The 17401-nt window shown below is 44.0% G+C and overlaps 1 protein-coding gene across 1 annotated transcript; it reads right to left on the reverse strand.

The window, feature by feature from the left end:
* Window positions 1-3882: 3882 nt before the first annotated feature.
* Window positions 3883-16668, reverse strand: LOC133440703 (NLR family CARD domain-containing protein 3-like). The gene is made up of 8 exons (XM_061718020.1): window positions 16624-16668; window positions 13491-13552; window positions 12902-12980; window positions 12466-12676; window positions 10082-11864; window positions 9612-9785; window positions 8153-8326; window positions 3883-4000 (listed from the first exon to the last, which is right to left on the reverse strand). Exons 1-8 carry the CDS (start codon window positions 16666-16668, stop codon window positions 3883-3885), a joined length of 2646 nt encoding a protein of 881 aa, XP_061574004.1.
* Between the last annotated feature and the right edge of the window lie 733 nt (window positions 16669-17401).

Here is a 17401-nt window from a genome sequence, read left to right on the forward strand (position 1 = left end):
CTGGATTGAGCTTGTAGATATGGCTAGTCCTTTTCACACTCTCTCCCTTTAGCAAGCTGTTGAACTCATCTGGAAACCTCTTCCTTTGACAGAAGCAGATGATCTCCATCTCAGCCTTTCTGAGCTCCTCAATTGAAAGAGAACCATTAGCAGCTTGAGCCTTGACACTCTGCATCCCCTTCTCCATTTCTCTTTCCTGTTGGTTCTTATCCAGGCCAGACTGAGCAAGAGTCACACTCAATTGCCTCCTTTCCTGACAAAGACGCAGCAGCAGGCTCTTAAACCTGAGGATCCAACCAACCATTTTTTTTAGATGGGTCCAAGAGGAGAAGTGATTGATCAAACGGGTTACTGCATCAACCTCCTCTTCAGCCTGTACCGCGTTCACCTGGCTCATCTTGATCTCAGGGTCATCTAGGGAGATTTTCCCAGAACCATCAGGGTTTACAGGCCACTCCTCTAAAGGTCCACTGAGAAACCGAGGTCCAGACACCCAAGCGTCGTCCTTCAGCAGTGACTCCACTTTGACTCCCCTGGAGGCCATATCAGCAGGATTGTTGGTAGTATTAACATACCTCCACTGAGACGGATTCGACACACTGAGTATCTTTGACACCCTGTTGGCTACGAAAATTCGGAACCTTGAGGTCTCATTCCTGATGTACTTCAGTACAGAAGTACTATCAGTCCAAAAAATTGAGTCATGAAGTTGCATCCGCAGCTCCTTCCTCCATATCTCATCCATTCGACTCGCCACCATGGCAGCTGTCAGCTCCATACGAGGGATAGTGATCGGTTTCAATGGGGCAACCCTGGCCTTCCCCATTATGAAAACACAGTGCACTTGCCTGTGAATGTTGTGTAATAACAGGTAAGTCACTGTCCCATAGCCGCTTTCACTTGCATCTGCGAAATGGTGTAGCTGAGCAGACACTACCTCCCCAAAATCCACTGGTTTCAGGCATCTCTCAACCTTGAAATCTGCAAGCTGACAGAGTTCCTCCAGCCATCCTGTCCATTCTTGTGCAGCCGACGTCGGTATAGCATTGTCCCAACCAAGTCCCTTTCTGCATAAGTCCTGAAGAATCTTTTTGGCAGATAGAACCACAGGCGCCAAGATTCCCAAGGGGTCATAGATAGAGCTGACTGTGGATAGGATCCCTCTCCTGGTTAAAGGTCTGTCTCTGATCATGATCTTGAACTTAAACATATCTGACTGCACACACCACTGTACACCCAATGCTCTTTCTATAGGAAGTGTGTCATTGTCCAAGTCCAGATCCTTAACCTCCTTAGCTCTCTCTTCTGGAGGTATAGCAGTCAGCACAGCACGTCGGTTGCTAATCCACTTTGTGAGTTTAAAGCCCCCTTTAGCACAAAGGGCACGCAGGTCTTGATATAGTGCTACTGCCTCCTCTTCAGAAGCCACAGATGAAAGGCAATCATCAACATAGAAATTGTGCAGGACTGTGTCAATTACCTTGGGGCTGAACTGCTCCTGATTGTCCTCTGCACACTTCCTAAGTGCAAAACTTGCGCAACTTGGTGAGGATGTAGCTCCAAACAGATGTGCAACCATTCTATGCTCCACCAGGTTCTGATAATGATCTCCCTCCGGCCACCAGAGAAACCTCAATAGATCTGAATCTTCAGGTGGTACTCTAACCTGGTGAAACATGGCCTCGATGTCTGCCATGAGCACAACGGGTTCCTTTCTGAACCGAGTCATGACACCAATCAGTGTGCTGGTAAGATCAGGACCCTGCAGGAGTTGTGCGTTCAACGATGTTCCCTGGAACGTAGCTGCACAGTCGAATACGACTCTGATCTTTCTCTTCTGCGGGTGGTATACACCATGATGTGGTATATACCAGACCCTACCATCACTACGCTCTAGGTCCTCATCTGATACTTTCTCTGCATAGCCCTTGGAGATGATGTCATTCATGAAAGCAACGTAATCTGCATGAAACGAAGCATTCTTATCAAACCTTCTCTTGAGGCTCAGAGCCCGCTGTTCGGCAATCCTTCTGTTATTTGGCATGTTCACATCCACTTTCCTCAAGGGTAAGCCAATACTGTAATGGCCATCGATCAGCTTTGCAGACTTTGTGACGTACTCCATAAAGCGATCGTCCTCTCTCGACAAGCCCATCTGCTCATCCTGACTGCACTCAGGGAAATCGACCTTTAGCTGCTGCTTCCACATGTCGTCAAATCTTGCCACAGAGATCCTATTGACTGTGACATGTGGCTGTCCACAAATAGCTGCTCTACTTCCCTCTCCTCCGAGAGGTCCATTTATGGTCCAGCCCAACATGGTTTTAACCGCGTATGGGCCTCCATCAACACTCCGAACAACTTGCCATGGCTCCAGTGCCTTGGGAACATTTGTTCCAATCAACAGGTCAATCTCTGAATCAATCTCTGTTATTTGTATGTGTTTCAGGTGTGGCCACCTTTGGAGGTCTTTCTGTCTAGGAATGTTACTTTGATGAACTGGCATGTTTTTCTGTGTGAAGATATCAGGCAGATCACAAAAACAATTGCTATCCAATCCAGCCACTTCCAGATCTGAGACAACGTAGCTTTCAACGACCTTCTCCTGACCCATAGTGCGAAGGAGAATGCCTGTTCTTCTTCCCCTGAGATTCAACCTGTTCATCAGCCTCTCTGTGCAGAATGAGGCGGAGCTCCCAGGATCCAGGAAGGCGTAAGTAATCATTGTTTCATGCCCCTTCTTAGGCTTGACATGAACTGGCACGATGGAGAGCGTACAATCATGCTCACCAGCCCCTGTAAGACCACTGGTTTGGACAGAGATCAGAGCCCCGCCCAGTGCCGACTCCGATTCTCCCTTGGTTTGCAGTGAACTTGTTTCTTTTTCTTTTGAGTGAATATGAAGTATGCTAGGGTGCTTCAGACTGCATACTTTGCATGAAAGCCGTTTCTTACAGTCTCTACTCATGTGCCCAATGCACAGGCATCCAAAACACACACCATGTCCCTTTAAGAAATCAATTTTCTCACTGTGCGCCTTCTTTTCCAATTGAAGGCACAGATCCAGTGAATGTCCACCTCCACAAAACAGGCAAACCCTTGTCCCAGATGAGCTTCTCTCCTTCGGCTTTGTCACAGGCTCAACTTTCCTTTCCACTGTGGCAATGGTGGTAGCAAAGCTACTCCCTTTTGTCCTAGAGCGAGGTTGGAACTTAACTCTCACATCTTTGGTTGCTGCAACTGATGGAGCGTCTTGTATATCCCCAAACAGTGGATCACTTGCAATCTTCACTTGTCGTTCAATGAAGCCAACAACATCAGTAAACGTAGCTCTCCGTCCACGCCTCTCCTGCAGCTCACATGCCACAGTCCTCCACCTGTCCCTGAGTTTGTAGGGCAACCTTTTTATGATGGTTAGCATATTGGCAGGCATGTCCAAATCACACATGTATTCAACTTCTTCCATGGCGTTGCAGCAGCCTCTCAAAAAGAGACCAAATGCCTGCAGAGCTTTCACATCTTCAGATTTTATTGGGTGCCATGAAAGAGCCTTTTCCATGTAGGCTGAAGCAATTTTCTGTGCATTGCCAAAATGATCTTGTAGCAAATTCTTAGCCTTGGCATATCCTCCATCAGGGACCATATGCTGACAACTCCGAACGAGGTCCCGAGGCTGCCCCCTGGTGTACTGTTCGAGGAAATATAGGCAGTCTCTTGAGTTGTCAGTCTTCTTTTCAATGCTGTTCTCAAAAGCCCTTATGAATGTGTGATATTGCAAAGGGTCACCGTCAAAAATTTGAATGTCTCTTCTAGGCAAAAATGAAAGAGACTGCTGTTGAACTAACAAGGCTGTTATTTCATTCTGTTTCTCCAAGACTGTGATTATGTTGTGCTGGTCACTGCTTGGAACCAGTGCTGCAGGGGGGTTGCTTTGGTGCTGAGGCTGTGAAGATGCTCGACTGCCTGGCACTGGTGCTGCAGGGAGATAGCCTTGGTGTGGCTGAAACAGAGGAGGTGCTTGAGTTTGTGTTGCACTTTGATGTATTTTAGCCTCTGAGCGTCTTGACAATGTGGGTGGAGGTTGTAAATCCTGATTTAAATATCCCACTTTAGGTCTTGCGCCCAAAACATGTGAACCATTCTGGCCAGCTGAAATGTTTGTATCAGGCACAAATGGGGTTGCATCAGCGCTGAGTGTCTTTAGTTTCCTTTGCCCCTTTTCAAAGTAAGAGGTCATGCCATCGGATTTCACAGATGTACTACTTGCTACACGAGATCCTCCAGAGCCTCTCAGCACATTCACTTTAGCCACTGATGCAGCTATCTCCGTTTCAAGTGCAAGTTGCTCCTTTTTCTTCCTTAACAGCTCCTCCTGTTCCTCCAATGCATGCTTGTCCTTTAAAAGCCTTTGTTTTGCCATGAGAGCGGCCATGTCAGCCTCAGCCTGAATGCGAGCTGATGATGTTGTTGAGCTACTGGACCTACTTCCAGTAGAGCTTTGCTTTCCAGACCGTCTGCTTCCAATGTTTGACACACTGTCGTATGGTTTAATGTCATCTTGTGCAACAGAGGCTCCATCATTTTGTCCCGAGTGCTTTGAAACATGAGATGAAACATGAGACTCTTTCTCAGCATGATGTGTATCAGAAACTTGAATGAGAGTTGACCCCTGTTGTGTTACAGACATGGGAACATCATTTGTTCCATTTATTTCATCATTTAATTCATCATTCTTTGCAACCTGGGCAATGGTATTGCTTATTTGTCTCCCAGTTTCAGAACACCACTGCTGGGCATCCACAACAAATCCATTATTACATCTGAGCACATTTGCAAACCATTCATTTTGTTTTTCCTGTTCCTTTTTAGGAAGTAAAGGAATCAGAGACTCATGGAACAGGGTGGTGTTTTCAACCATTTGATTCAACTTCTCCATTTGAGACTGCACTTGTGGGAAATTATCATCATTTTGCATAAGATCCTTTATTGTGTTTGTTAAACCTTTAATTTTGTTAACCATTGCTTTACGTTCCTTCTGGAGAGTTTCAATTTTATTGAACAGGGCCTTGGTAGTGAGTTTAATTTCTCTTTTTTGTTCATCCATTTTTGAACCATTTTCAACTGAACTCGCCTTTGATCCACTCACTGACATTTTCCAGTAGCAAACTCAAAATCCACTTCAAAACGATCAATCACTTCACCGCTGCCTCATAAACGTCATCCACTTCAGCAAACGACACCAGCAAACAACATCACGTCCCCAATGGACAAGCGGCAGCAGAGTTTTCAGACTGTGCTCAAACAAACAATCCACACAGCAAGAACTGAAATCGAGTTTCTACATACCGCTTCTGTTGCTGTGTCGTTTGCCCCACCTTGTCTCCGTGGCTTCCTTTTGTGAATGAAAGAACGAATGAATGAATGAAGCGCGTGCACGCGCAGCGGTGCTCCAGGCGTTTCAATGTTTCCTTAGATCCAAAGCGCTCCAGCGCGATATGAGGAATCCTTAATGAACGAAAACAGTTTACTCCTCTTGATCAACACTTTGGATGAAAACTTTTCTGTTGACATATATTGCGGCCGTTGTTAATCCAAAAAAAGGGCCGCGAGGGACTAAGCAGGGGAGGAAACACTGTGACGCGCTTGTATAAAGAATTCAGTTCCACTCCAATTATGCGTCTGAACATTTATTCTTTTCTTTGCTTGCACGTAAAAATAATCCAGGTACCAGTTTCCAAGACAACATTTGCGTGCGTGAGTGCGTGATTGCGTGATTGCGTGATTGCGGTCAACAGAAAAATATCACCTCCTCGAGCTCACCCCCTCTCTGTCAAACCCTGAGCAGGTGAAGGTAATGAATGAAATACTATCATCAGCTGTTACCGCCCATGCCCCGGTGAACACGCCCACCACCCAAAGTGTCAATGAAATGTGCAGGTGCAATACGAGACCGTGAACATAAAAGCAGAGGAGAATTATGGCTCCTACACCCGTTTCTTCCTCGTCTTTGTCCTGCTGCCGGTTGTGTCTTTGCATAGGTTTCTGAGCCATTGCCTTCTTATTTGAATGTGTTCCACGGATATAGTTGACTGTAGATCAAGTTTAAACTAAGTTGCTCACAGTACACCTGTCTTTCATGGTGCAAAGTCCTTCTACTGTAAAATGTGCATAAAAATCATTATACTACAGTGTAAAATTAACATGGCCGACACCCGGGACCCTAAACATGAAGAAGCAGTTCTAGATAATGGATGGATCATTTTATTCATACAATAAACTAGTATACAAACAAACACTATACCATGACAGAGACCTGACAGTCCAGTAGTGACGTCCTGGTTGGAACAGGAAGTGGGTGAGAATAAAGACCAGGATAAACCCTGGCTGCACAGCAACCTTGTGGTCAGATCTGTCAGCAGGTTGTAACTTCATCTCGGCTGATTGCAGCTCAGTGATTCCTCTCTGACATCACAGTTGGTCACATGTGCAGCAAACTAACTGCAGCTGACATGAAGTGAATGATCTCAGCTGAACTGAGCTGCAGAGAAACAACATGCTGGTGTTCACCGTGAAGCTCTGACTGGAAACAGACAGAAGAACAACATGTGGATCCTGGAATAACGGCAGCTTCCACCTTTAAAGGACTGGAAGAGGAAGACGTTTCCTAGGAATCATTCAGAACAGTTTCACCAACATGTGATTCAGGTGTTGATGGAAACAGACAGACATGTACAGACTCAACTATCAGTCCAAAAGAGACAGTTTCTCTGACAGGAGGAGATTCTTGAGACTGAACTCAACACAGAGACACTGAAGAACCAGACCCGAACCAGAACCCAGGATAGAGAGGTTCAGTGAATGTGGTGTTGAAGGTGTGGAGGTGGATCAGTCTGTCAGAGGAGATGCTGTAAAAGGACAGAGTTCCAGCAGGAACGTCCACATACACTGCTACTCTGTCAGAGTCTGAGGAAGAGGAAGAGGAGGATGAAAATGTTGGTCTGTTATTGTGCCAGATTTGGTCATCATAACAGTCCAGGCTCCAGGAATGATCATTTCTTCCAAACCTACAGTCTCTAGAGTTTCCTTTCCTTCTAATTCTTCTGTAACTCACTGATACAGAAACTTTTCCCCTCCACTGGACCTCCCAGTAACAGCGACCCGTCAGAACTTCTCTACACAGCAGCTGACAACAGGAACCAAACCTGTCTGCATGATCAGGATATGACTGATACTCCTTCATACATGTCATCTCCCTGTTGTTGTTGGACAGTTTGATGCGTTTGTGGACTGTGTTTGTGTCGATGGTGAGTTGACAGGAATCTGATGGAGAGAACAAACAACCCAGCTGCAGTTATTATTGATCTGTCATTGATCCTTGATGGACTCATGAATGAGTGATGTGTCAGTGTGAAGATGGTTGAATGTGTTAATGAAATAAAAACACACTTACACTGCCACGGACCTGGTGTCATCCATCGTTGTCCAGCAGGCTCCACCCTGAAAGGAGGAGGGGGGTCAGACCAGCACAGTCTCTTTCAGCAAACATGGACATTACATGGCTCTCGCACACTGATGAAGGAACAGTCCAACACTTGGACAGATGCACTTGATTGCAGCATCTCTGAAGTCCTGTCCTGTGGTCCTCACATTCCAGCACAGTTTGAACACATTGTTTTCATCTGAGACCATGTGATTGGATGAGTGAAGGTGCAGCTGTTATTGTGCTGTGATGGGCCTGAAAACCACACTGCTGTGGTTCTGGGATGTTTACTGGGTCAAGAACGGCATCTATCAGCTCTGCTGCAGCACCAGATGAACTGCAGCAGCTTCATCTGCTGAAAGATCTCTTTTCAAAGTGTTGTGGAAAAATGCAGACATTATATGGTTTGTAACAAAAGGCCAGCAGCTGTAAGGAACATGATGAGAAGAGGGGGATATAAAACATGTAAATGCAGATGAAAGGGTCACATCTCTTTTGTAATGTATAACTTCCTCTAAGAGGTCTAGCATCCACACGTCAGGTGCCAGTATCTGTATTTTACTCTGTGCAATTAATAAAAATTGCCACAACAAAATCCAGAGAGCCACAAATATGATGTCGACAACAACACCATGAAGAGTCCAGCACACTGATGTCTTTCTGTCTTCATACCTGAGAGTGTCCAGTCTCCAGCGGGGATCCTCCAGTCCAGCAGACAAAAGCTTCACTGCTGACTCTCCTGGATGGTTGTAGCTCAGGTCCAGCTCTCTCAGGTGGGAGGGGTTGGAGCTCAGAGCTGAGACCAGAGAAGCACAGCCTTCCTCTGAGATCAGACAGCCTGACAGCCTGCAGACACACAACACAACACACATGCAGAGACTGAGAGAACTGCTCTGAGACTAAAGCTGACTCTGTCCTCATGTTCACCTGATGATGGTGCTGAAGGAAAAGTCAGAGGATCAGCAGAAACACATCAACAATCCTTCAATATCAACCACAGTTCTAACAGTCAACAGTTGAACACTTGGGGCCTGATTTACTAAGATCCTAAATAAAGAGTACTAAATTGCGTGTGCACTGAAAAAGTTTGCACGTGCTGTTGTTGTGTGTTTTGCGGGTGATCAACTAAGAATGCTTGCGCAATTGATAATAGGTGCAAACCGCAGTATTTAAATGAGGTGTTGCGTGTCTTACGGTTTGCGCCATGGAGAGTTTGGATGGAAAGCAGGATAGTCGCAAGCGCAAAATGAAATTTGACGAGTTGGAGTTAGAGATATTAGTGGAAGAGGCAAATAAACACATTCATGAACTACTGTTGTGCCGTATTCAGCACCCCTGCCGTGAAAAGCACCCCCTCGTCGACATATATTACCCACAGATCTCTTATTCACGAGTAAATGTCAAAAAGGACTAAATGCTCATGTTTAATTTACTACAAATGACAACGTACACACAATGACAAAAATTATATTCTCATTCCGTGTCACTTTCTGTTTAGCGTCCAGTTTTGTGTTAATGATTCATGTTTAAATGCGCTCATGGATTCCACAATAGTCATACTTTCCCACAATCACAGTCACAGATAACAAAAATCGGGTAAATGGTTATTGATGTCATTAATTAATAGCCTGCTTACTGTGTTGTCTTCCATAATATTTGTAAATATATATAATATAAACTCCTAAGTATGTGTTTGTGTGAGTGTGTATGAGGGGGTGCTTTTCACGGCAAGGGTGCTGAATACGGCACAACACCACAATAACAGCAGCCATCGGTGCGTAATGCTGGGCAGATTAGCACCTTCCTTTCGAACGTATTAAATACAGACGCAATCACAATCCCCGCAATTACTTTCGGGTTTGGTAAATCTCATTGCGTGTGGTAAATGAACCTATTTGCATTTTCCCCTCCCAGTATTTAGCGTTTTCTGGCGGGTACGCCCCATATTGATTATTCATCAGGGCAAGTACTAAATGAACAGCGTGTGCTATTTTGCTCATTTAAGAGGCGCAGTCCTCTTTGCACGCTGTTAGTAGATCAGCTTGCACATTGGTTTGCGGGTGATGTCAAGTTTGCACACATTTTTACGCACGCAAACCTTTAGTAAATCAGGCCCTTGGTGTATTCTGACCTGAGAGACTCCAGGTGACAGTGTGGACTCTCCAGTCCAGGACACAGCTTCTTCAGTCCTGAATCCTGCAGGTGGTTGTTACTCAGGTCCAGTTCTGTCAGACTGGAGGACTGAGAGCTGAGAACTGAGGACAGATCTGCACAGATGTGCTTTGATAGGTTACAGCCACTCAACCTGCAGAGGAGATTAAAGAAAAATGATGAGGTTATTTAAAAGTTGATTATGTCAATTAACAAAGAAATAAATATTATAATATCAATGAATACTGATTATTTCAACTAATAATAAGTATTGATCATCATTATCGCTGCATTTCTCTTCTCTGCATGTAAAGTTTCCTGAGATGAATCATTGATGAGAATTGGTCCCACATGAACCTGACCTTAGTTGAACAGTGACTTTAACTGGTTTCCTCCATGAACACAACATGTGATTGTAATTAAAACAGATGTGTCCGTGTTCGTCCTTACACAACTTTCTTGGAGGCTTTGACCACCGGCAGCAGCCTCCGTAGAACCTCCTCTGAAGCTGAGTATTCCTTCAGGTCAAACACCTCCAGATCTTCTGATGACAGTAAGATGAAGACCAGAGCCGACCACTGAGCAGGAGACAGTTTACCTGTGGAGAGAAGTCCTGACCTCAGGGACCGTTGGACCTCCTCCACCAGAGAACCATTGTTCAGTTCATTCAGACAGTGGAACAGGTTGATGCTTTTCTCTGCAGACAGATCCTCACTGATCTTCTTCTTGATGTATTCAACTGTTTCCTGATTGTTCTGTGAACTTCTTTGTTTTGGTTCCAGCAGACCACGTAGGAGAGTCTGATTGGTCTCCAGTGAAAGACCCAGGAGGAAGCGGAGGAACAAGTCCAGGTGTCCGTTTGGACTCTGTAAGGCATTGTCCACAGCACTTTGATAAAGCTTAGTCTCTGCTCTTGTTTTAAACCACCAGGAGGTGTTTCTTTGTTCCTCCAGCAGGTTGACTCCAGACTTGATGAAGGTCTGATGGACATGAAGAGCAGCCAGAAACTCCTGAACACTCAGGTGGATGAAGCAGAAGACCTGGTCCTGGTAGAGGCTGCTCTCCTCTCTAAAGATCTGGGTGAACACTCCTGAGTACACTGAAGCCTCTCTGACATCGATGCCACACTCTCTCAGGTCTGGTTCATAGAATATCAGGTTTCCTTTCTGCAGCTGCTCAAAAGCCAGTTTTCCCAGAGACTCCACCATCTTCCTGCTCTCTGGACTCCAGTGTGGATCCGTCTCAGCTCCTCCATCATACTTGACCTTCTTCAGTTTGGCCTGGACCACCAGGAAGTGGATGTACATCTCAGTCAGGGTCTTGGGCAGCTTCCCTCCCTCTCTGGTTTCCAGGACTTTCTCCAGGACCGTAGCAGTGATCCAGCAGAAGATTGGGATGTGGCACATGATGTGGAGGCTTCGTGATGTCTTGATGTGGGAGATGATCCTGGTGGTCTGTTCCTCTTCTCTGAACCTCTTCTTGAAGTATTCCTCCTTCTGTGGGTTAGTGAACCCTCTGACTTCTGTCACCATGGAGACACACTCAGGAGGGATCTGATTGGCTGCTGCGGGTCGTGTGGTGATCCAGAGACGAGCAGAAGGAAGCAGGTTCCCCCTGATGAGGTTTGTCAGCAGCACGTCCACTGAGGTGGACTCTGTAACATCAGTCAGGACCTCATTGCTGTGGATGTCCAGAGGAAGTCGACTCTCATCAAGACCGTCAAAGATGAACACGACCTGGAATTCTTCAAAGCTGCACATTTCTCTGGTTTCAGTGAAGAAGTGATGAACAAGTTCCACCAAGCTGAACTTGCTCTCTTTCAGCACATTCAGCTCTCTGAAGGTGAATGGAAGCAGTAACTGGATGTCCTGGTTGGCTTTGCCTTCAGCCCAGTCCAGAGTGAACTTCTGTGTTAGGACTGTTTTCCCGATGCCGGCCACTCCCTTCGTCATCACTGTTCTGATTGGTTCATCTCTTCCAGGTGGGAGTTTAAAGATGTCCTCCTGTCTGATGGTTGTTTCTGCTCTGTCTGGTTTCCTGGAAGCTGCTTCAATCTGTCTGACTTCATGTTCATCGTTGACCTCTCCAGTCCCTCCCTCTGTGATGTAGAGCTCTGTGTAGATCTGCTTCAGAAGAGTTGGGTTTCCTGCTTTAACAATCCCCTCAAACACACACCGGGACTTCTTCTTCAGCTTAGACTTCAGCCGCTTTTTACAAACTGCAGCAAAAGTACCTTAATAAATGTGGAAAAAAGAAACCAATTAGTGTTTATAAAGTTCAACTTAATTCTCATAAAGAATCAGGATGTGAACCGGCACTGGTCAGCTCTAATGTTACGATGAGCTGTCCAATATTGAGTAGAATTACTTTTACCAACAAAACACCTCTGAACATTCAGGACGTGGAAGGGCAAGAACATTCAGGGGTCCTGGAGTTTCTAGTACCAGTATGTTAGCAGTACAGCCCTGAAGGGTCGTCGGTTTGTGGGTTGTTGTGTTCTTGTTATGTTGTGGTGTCTGTGAAGTGGATATTCCAGGTTTTGGATTTGAAAACACCAGAATATGATCTGATCAAATAATCTGTAGAACCATCAAGACAACCTGGAGTTCAGCAGGATTCCTGGAAGAGGAAAACCTGGACTAAAATATTCCGGTTATCTTGTGGTGTTAGTAGGTTGAACATATTTATGCTGTCCTGTACAGGGAGGGGGCTACTCTAGGGGGGTGGTACCATGTGGGGGTGAATGTGGTGGCTGATCTGTGAATGTTGTTCATCTCCTGAGGCATTCTGGGTAATTTATCCAGCAGCTTAAGTGTTCATATAAATCCTCTTACTTCTCTGCAGACGCTCAGCCAGATCCTCCTGCTTCATTCTCCTCAGGAAGTTCACTGTGATCTTCACAAACGCCTCTCTGCTGCTCCTCCTCTGCTCTTCATCCTCACCCTCCAACAGATGCTCTAGGGATTCTGGGTAATCTGGACTCAGACCCCTCTGGATCTTCTTCAGCTCGTTCTTCACATACATGACAATGTTGTCCTCCAGCAGCTGGAACAGAAGACCACATGAAGGACACAATCAGAGTGAAACCACGGAGACAAACATCAGACCCATGTTGGACAGACTGACAGTCCACTGGTCTCCAGAGACCAGCATGGAGACAAACATCAGACCCATGTTGGACAGCCTGACAGTCCACTGGTCTCCAGAGACCAGCATGGAGACAAACATCAACAGAACAGGTGGAGAAGCAGTTGTTGTTCATGTACAGACCAGAAATATGGAGTCCAGCTGTGTCTGATGCTGCTGGACAGACGGACCGCTGGGAGGTTCTGAGATCTGCTGGTCCACTCTGTGGAGGAACCAGGAAGAATTAGCTAACATCATGTCTATCCTCACAGAGACAAACACCAGCTGAAGGTCCATGAAGTCCTGTTTGGATGAGGACAGTCCATCAGAGGACTGGTGGTGGTGAATGTGTACTAGTCCTGCTGATCTACTGAGAACATGTGACCTCAGTGAGAGCTCTGCTCATTCACATATTCACAAGATCCAGTTCTGCTCCAAGAAAAGTTACGAGATCAAGAAGATGGACAACTGATGGAGACATAAAGCAGCTGATGAACTCTGGATCATCATCAGGATCAGTCCTCTGGAAGGTAAGACCTCCAGATGTGTCAACCAGAGGAAACAGCTCCTGACAGGAGATGAAGATCTATGAGGAGGAAGCTCAGATCACCATCAGGTGATGGAGGACCACAGGGGTCCAGGACTACATGGATCTACTCAGGAAGAAACATGTGGACATTTCCTAACATGACGACTGATTTAAATACATGTAATGTGTTTAAATACATCTCACCTTTCTGAAGAAGAACGTTGGTCTCCTTTAAAGTTAATTGGCAACCATTTTGACTGGTCGCTCTTCAAGGACAAACAGCTGGGTTCATGTTCAAGAGAGTCTCCTTTCTGATGGACTCTGATAGAAGACAACAGTTCAAAATGTACATATTCTATTTATATGAAAAATAAGTCATACAGATAAAAATATTTAGTCTATTTAAAAAGTATTAATTTAAACATAAATCCTTGGCAGTGTTTGGATACACACCTCTTTACAGCAGAACGTTTGTCTCCTTTAAATTCAATTGGGAACTCTTTTGACCGGTCGCTCTTCAAGGACACACAGCTGGGTTCAGGTCCAGGTCCAGGTCCAGGTCCAGGGCCAGGTCCAGGTCCAGGTCCAGGTCCAGGTCCAGGTCCAGGTTGATTCCTGTAATAATGATGTTTTGGTGATGTGAGTTTTGATCTCTGACATGCAGAAGAGTCAGGGACAGTTAGAGATGCTCATCTCACCTCTGAACTTTGCTCCGACTCTCATGTTCCCCAAACAGAGAGGTTTTAGAGGGAGGAACTCCCTCCTCTCCATCCTCACACTGATCCATTCTGCTGAATTCACGTCCACATCAGCTCACACACACACCTTCATCTGCAGAGGAAACACACATCAGCTGATCTTTTGTCTGTTTTTTTCCTGTCTTGTTTTATTTGCTTCTACTGAGCAGTAGAGGTCACTTGGTCCTATTTTTTTTTGTATCCTTCAAATGTTGGAAAGGGTCCCAAAGTAATCAGCCTGTCCTCCACCAAGTCCGTCCATCAGGACTAACATGCTCTAACTAGCTGGAACAAGTGTGAAACAACAATGAGGTGATTCTGTGAACAGAGTTTTTACTACAGAAACTCGAAAAACGTGTTACTGTAAATGTGAGGAAGCTCAGAGGTTGATCTGCAGAGACAAAGGTTAAATGTGCAAATATAAGGAGATACAAACATGCTGTATCCAGTGCAAACAAGTAATAAATGTCCAGATTTCTGGGTGTGTCTTGATTAAGAATTCTTATGACCTGAGAGAAGAAACTTCTTTTACGTCTCTCAGTAAAAATGTTTCAGTTAATCAGCCTGTTGTTTCTGACCCCCGTCTGCATGAACCTCTGTGGAGATTCTGTGTCAACATTGATACTATTGGAAGTTCAGTCACAAAGACTAAAGACTAAACATGCTGTATCCAGTGCAAACAAGTATACACTGATTCTTGAGAGTTGGGACAAAACATGTCCTACATAGAAAAGTCTAATTTATATTGAAAATCAAGAAATTCATCGTGGTTTACATACTTACAAAGTTAAATCTAAAGGAACTGTGTATATGTTCTTTTTATAACGCATTTTACACTTTTTCTGTGTAAATTCGTTTAAATGCATGGTCTGTAGTTAAGAGGTCCATGTTATTATACCTGTCCTCAGCAAGAGGTCACAGTATTGACCCACCCAAAAAACCTTTAAAAAACTCTATGAGTGTGAATAACAAAGAGTGGTCTTAAATAAATAAAACAATACATGAAGTGAACTTCAAACAATATTTTCCCTAAAATCCTGCCTATCAAAGTTCTGTCCTCAGTTTCTGTCAACTCCGTCAGATTTCTTTTACAATCCTCACTGAATCAGGAAATAGAATAATCAGCTATTTCCCTGAGGAGCCTTTTCTCTGTCCCTGCCTGTTCTGAACGCAACGCTACCACACATACTCTGGTAGCTTTTACATTTTTGGATATTTTAGACAAACAATGTTAATATTCCTATGGTCACAGCTGGAACATGTCAACACCATATCTCTGTTATGATAATGTTTTTAAACAGTAGTGGATTGAATAAAGGTATTTTAGTAAGGTTATTGAGACAGCTAGCAACTGAGGAAAAACCAGCTAGCTTCAGTGAACAATACATGTTTTGATGGGAAAATATGTGCCCTTTTGTCAACTCCTTCAGACGTCAACTCCGTCAGGTTGCACACCTGACGGAGTTGAAAAATCCACCTATAACCTCTTAATATGCTAATATAATATAATTTGTGAACATAGTAATGAATTAAAATATTATTTCAGGGTTTTCTTTATACATAAATGTACACATATAGCATGAATTAAATCATTACATATTACATTATTTGACCTTGTACTGTATACCCTACACTTCTGACTTGTGGAGCATGGATAGGCTGTGGTCTGCTTAGTATTGTGTAACTTTCCCAGCGCTTATATTATAATTATACTGTATATTACATTAAAGGACCAGTTTTTAGATTTTGACAACATATCGTGGTGAAACGGAATATTACATTGAATGGTAATCTCTATGGAGGGATCCACTTCTATGTTCATATAAAGGGCTCATACATGTTTCATTATTAGCATTTTGAGCAGTATTATTGTTAAGGAATATCAATTTAAAATTTGAATCAAGCAGTGCAGGGCAGTCACACACACACACTGTCTCTCTCTCTCTGTGATCTACATCCTCGTATGTCTTATTTATCTAAACAAATTATTTTTTTCATTTTAAAATTAAAAACAAAGATTGAAAATGCTGACATTTAGAAATCTGGGTTTTCAGAATAGTGTGAAATCCCAACATAAGTTTATATATTGTATTTTATTTTACATATCAGAGTAACTAAACACTATACCAACATACTTTAGGAATTTAGATTCTTGTTGGACTGGAATAATTCAAATTGTATACTCTTGAGTGTGTCTGATGGAATTGACACAAATCAAGTTCTAAAGTAAAGCATATTTATTTTTTTAAACGTGTTTTTATTTAGAACCTGTTCTTTTACATGGTTAAAAAGCTAAGACCCTTCTCTACAGAAACATACAGTTCCAATGAATATAGTGTGCATTTAAAAAAAAAAAAAGATTCTTAAAACCTGTTGTGTCCCTTATCTCAAGAAACCCTGTAATAAATGTGATATGAGGTGTGATGATTGACAGAGTTCAGAGTCCAGAGTACTGGGTGTGTCTTGATTAAGAAGTCTTATGACCTGGGAGAAGAAACTTCTTTTACGCCTCTCAATCAAAATGTTTCAGTTAATCAGCCTGTTGTTTCTGACCCCCGTCTGCATGAACCTCTGGGGAGCTTATGTGTCAACATTGATACTATTGGAAGTTCAGTCAGGAAGTCTTCTGGATGAAGATACGCCATCTTCAGTAGTTACACAAGTACCAAAGAACAACTTCTTCCAGGAACCAAACTGACTTTAATGCTACAGACGACAACTTAATTCCAGAAAATAAAAACACCTCACAGTTTGATTGATGAAGAAAACTAATCCCCAGCTGATCATCACTGTGTTTCTGATCTGTGGTTGCAGCAGCAGCTGCCTCACCAGCTTTGGACCATAAAGTGTTTTGCACCCAGCACACCGATGACGTAAAGGAAAGGTCTTAACGCAAAGTTCTTCTTTTCTATGTTTACTCCAAAAAATTGAAAAACCATACAGAATACAGAACCAAATCCTTAACTTTTCTAAATAGAAAAAAAATTATGCTGGTCAAAACCCTGTGTTGCTCAAAGGTCCAGTGACTTGTTAACTTTCACTGAGTTACCGTATATTTATTCTACATACAGCAGCCAATAGAAATGCAAAATTCTGTTTTGTGAGTAGTCACCGGTTAGAACAAATATAAAACCAAAGTCTTACAAAAGGTATTTGTGGCAGGGTGGAGGAGCTGCAGCCACTCAGGTTGATTGGGGCACAGGTGGCCCCAATCAACCAATCCACCCTGCCTGGCTTGATAAGTCATGGCTGCACAGCAGAAAGGGGCTGCTGCTGCTGGGAGAAGGTTCTGCACGTGTGTCTTGGGTGTGTCTGGAGAAAATAAACGTTCCTGCACTGAAACCTGTGTCTCTCCATCCTGTCGGTCGGGCCCCGTGG

The sequence above is a fragment of the Cololabis saira genome, chromosome 3, assembly GCF_033807715.1.
Source record: "Cololabis saira isolate AMF1-May2022 chromosome 3, fColSai1.1, whole genome shotgun sequence".
Lineage (NCBI taxonomy): Eukaryota > Metazoa > Chordata > Actinopteri > Beloniformes > Belonidae > Cololabis > Cololabis saira.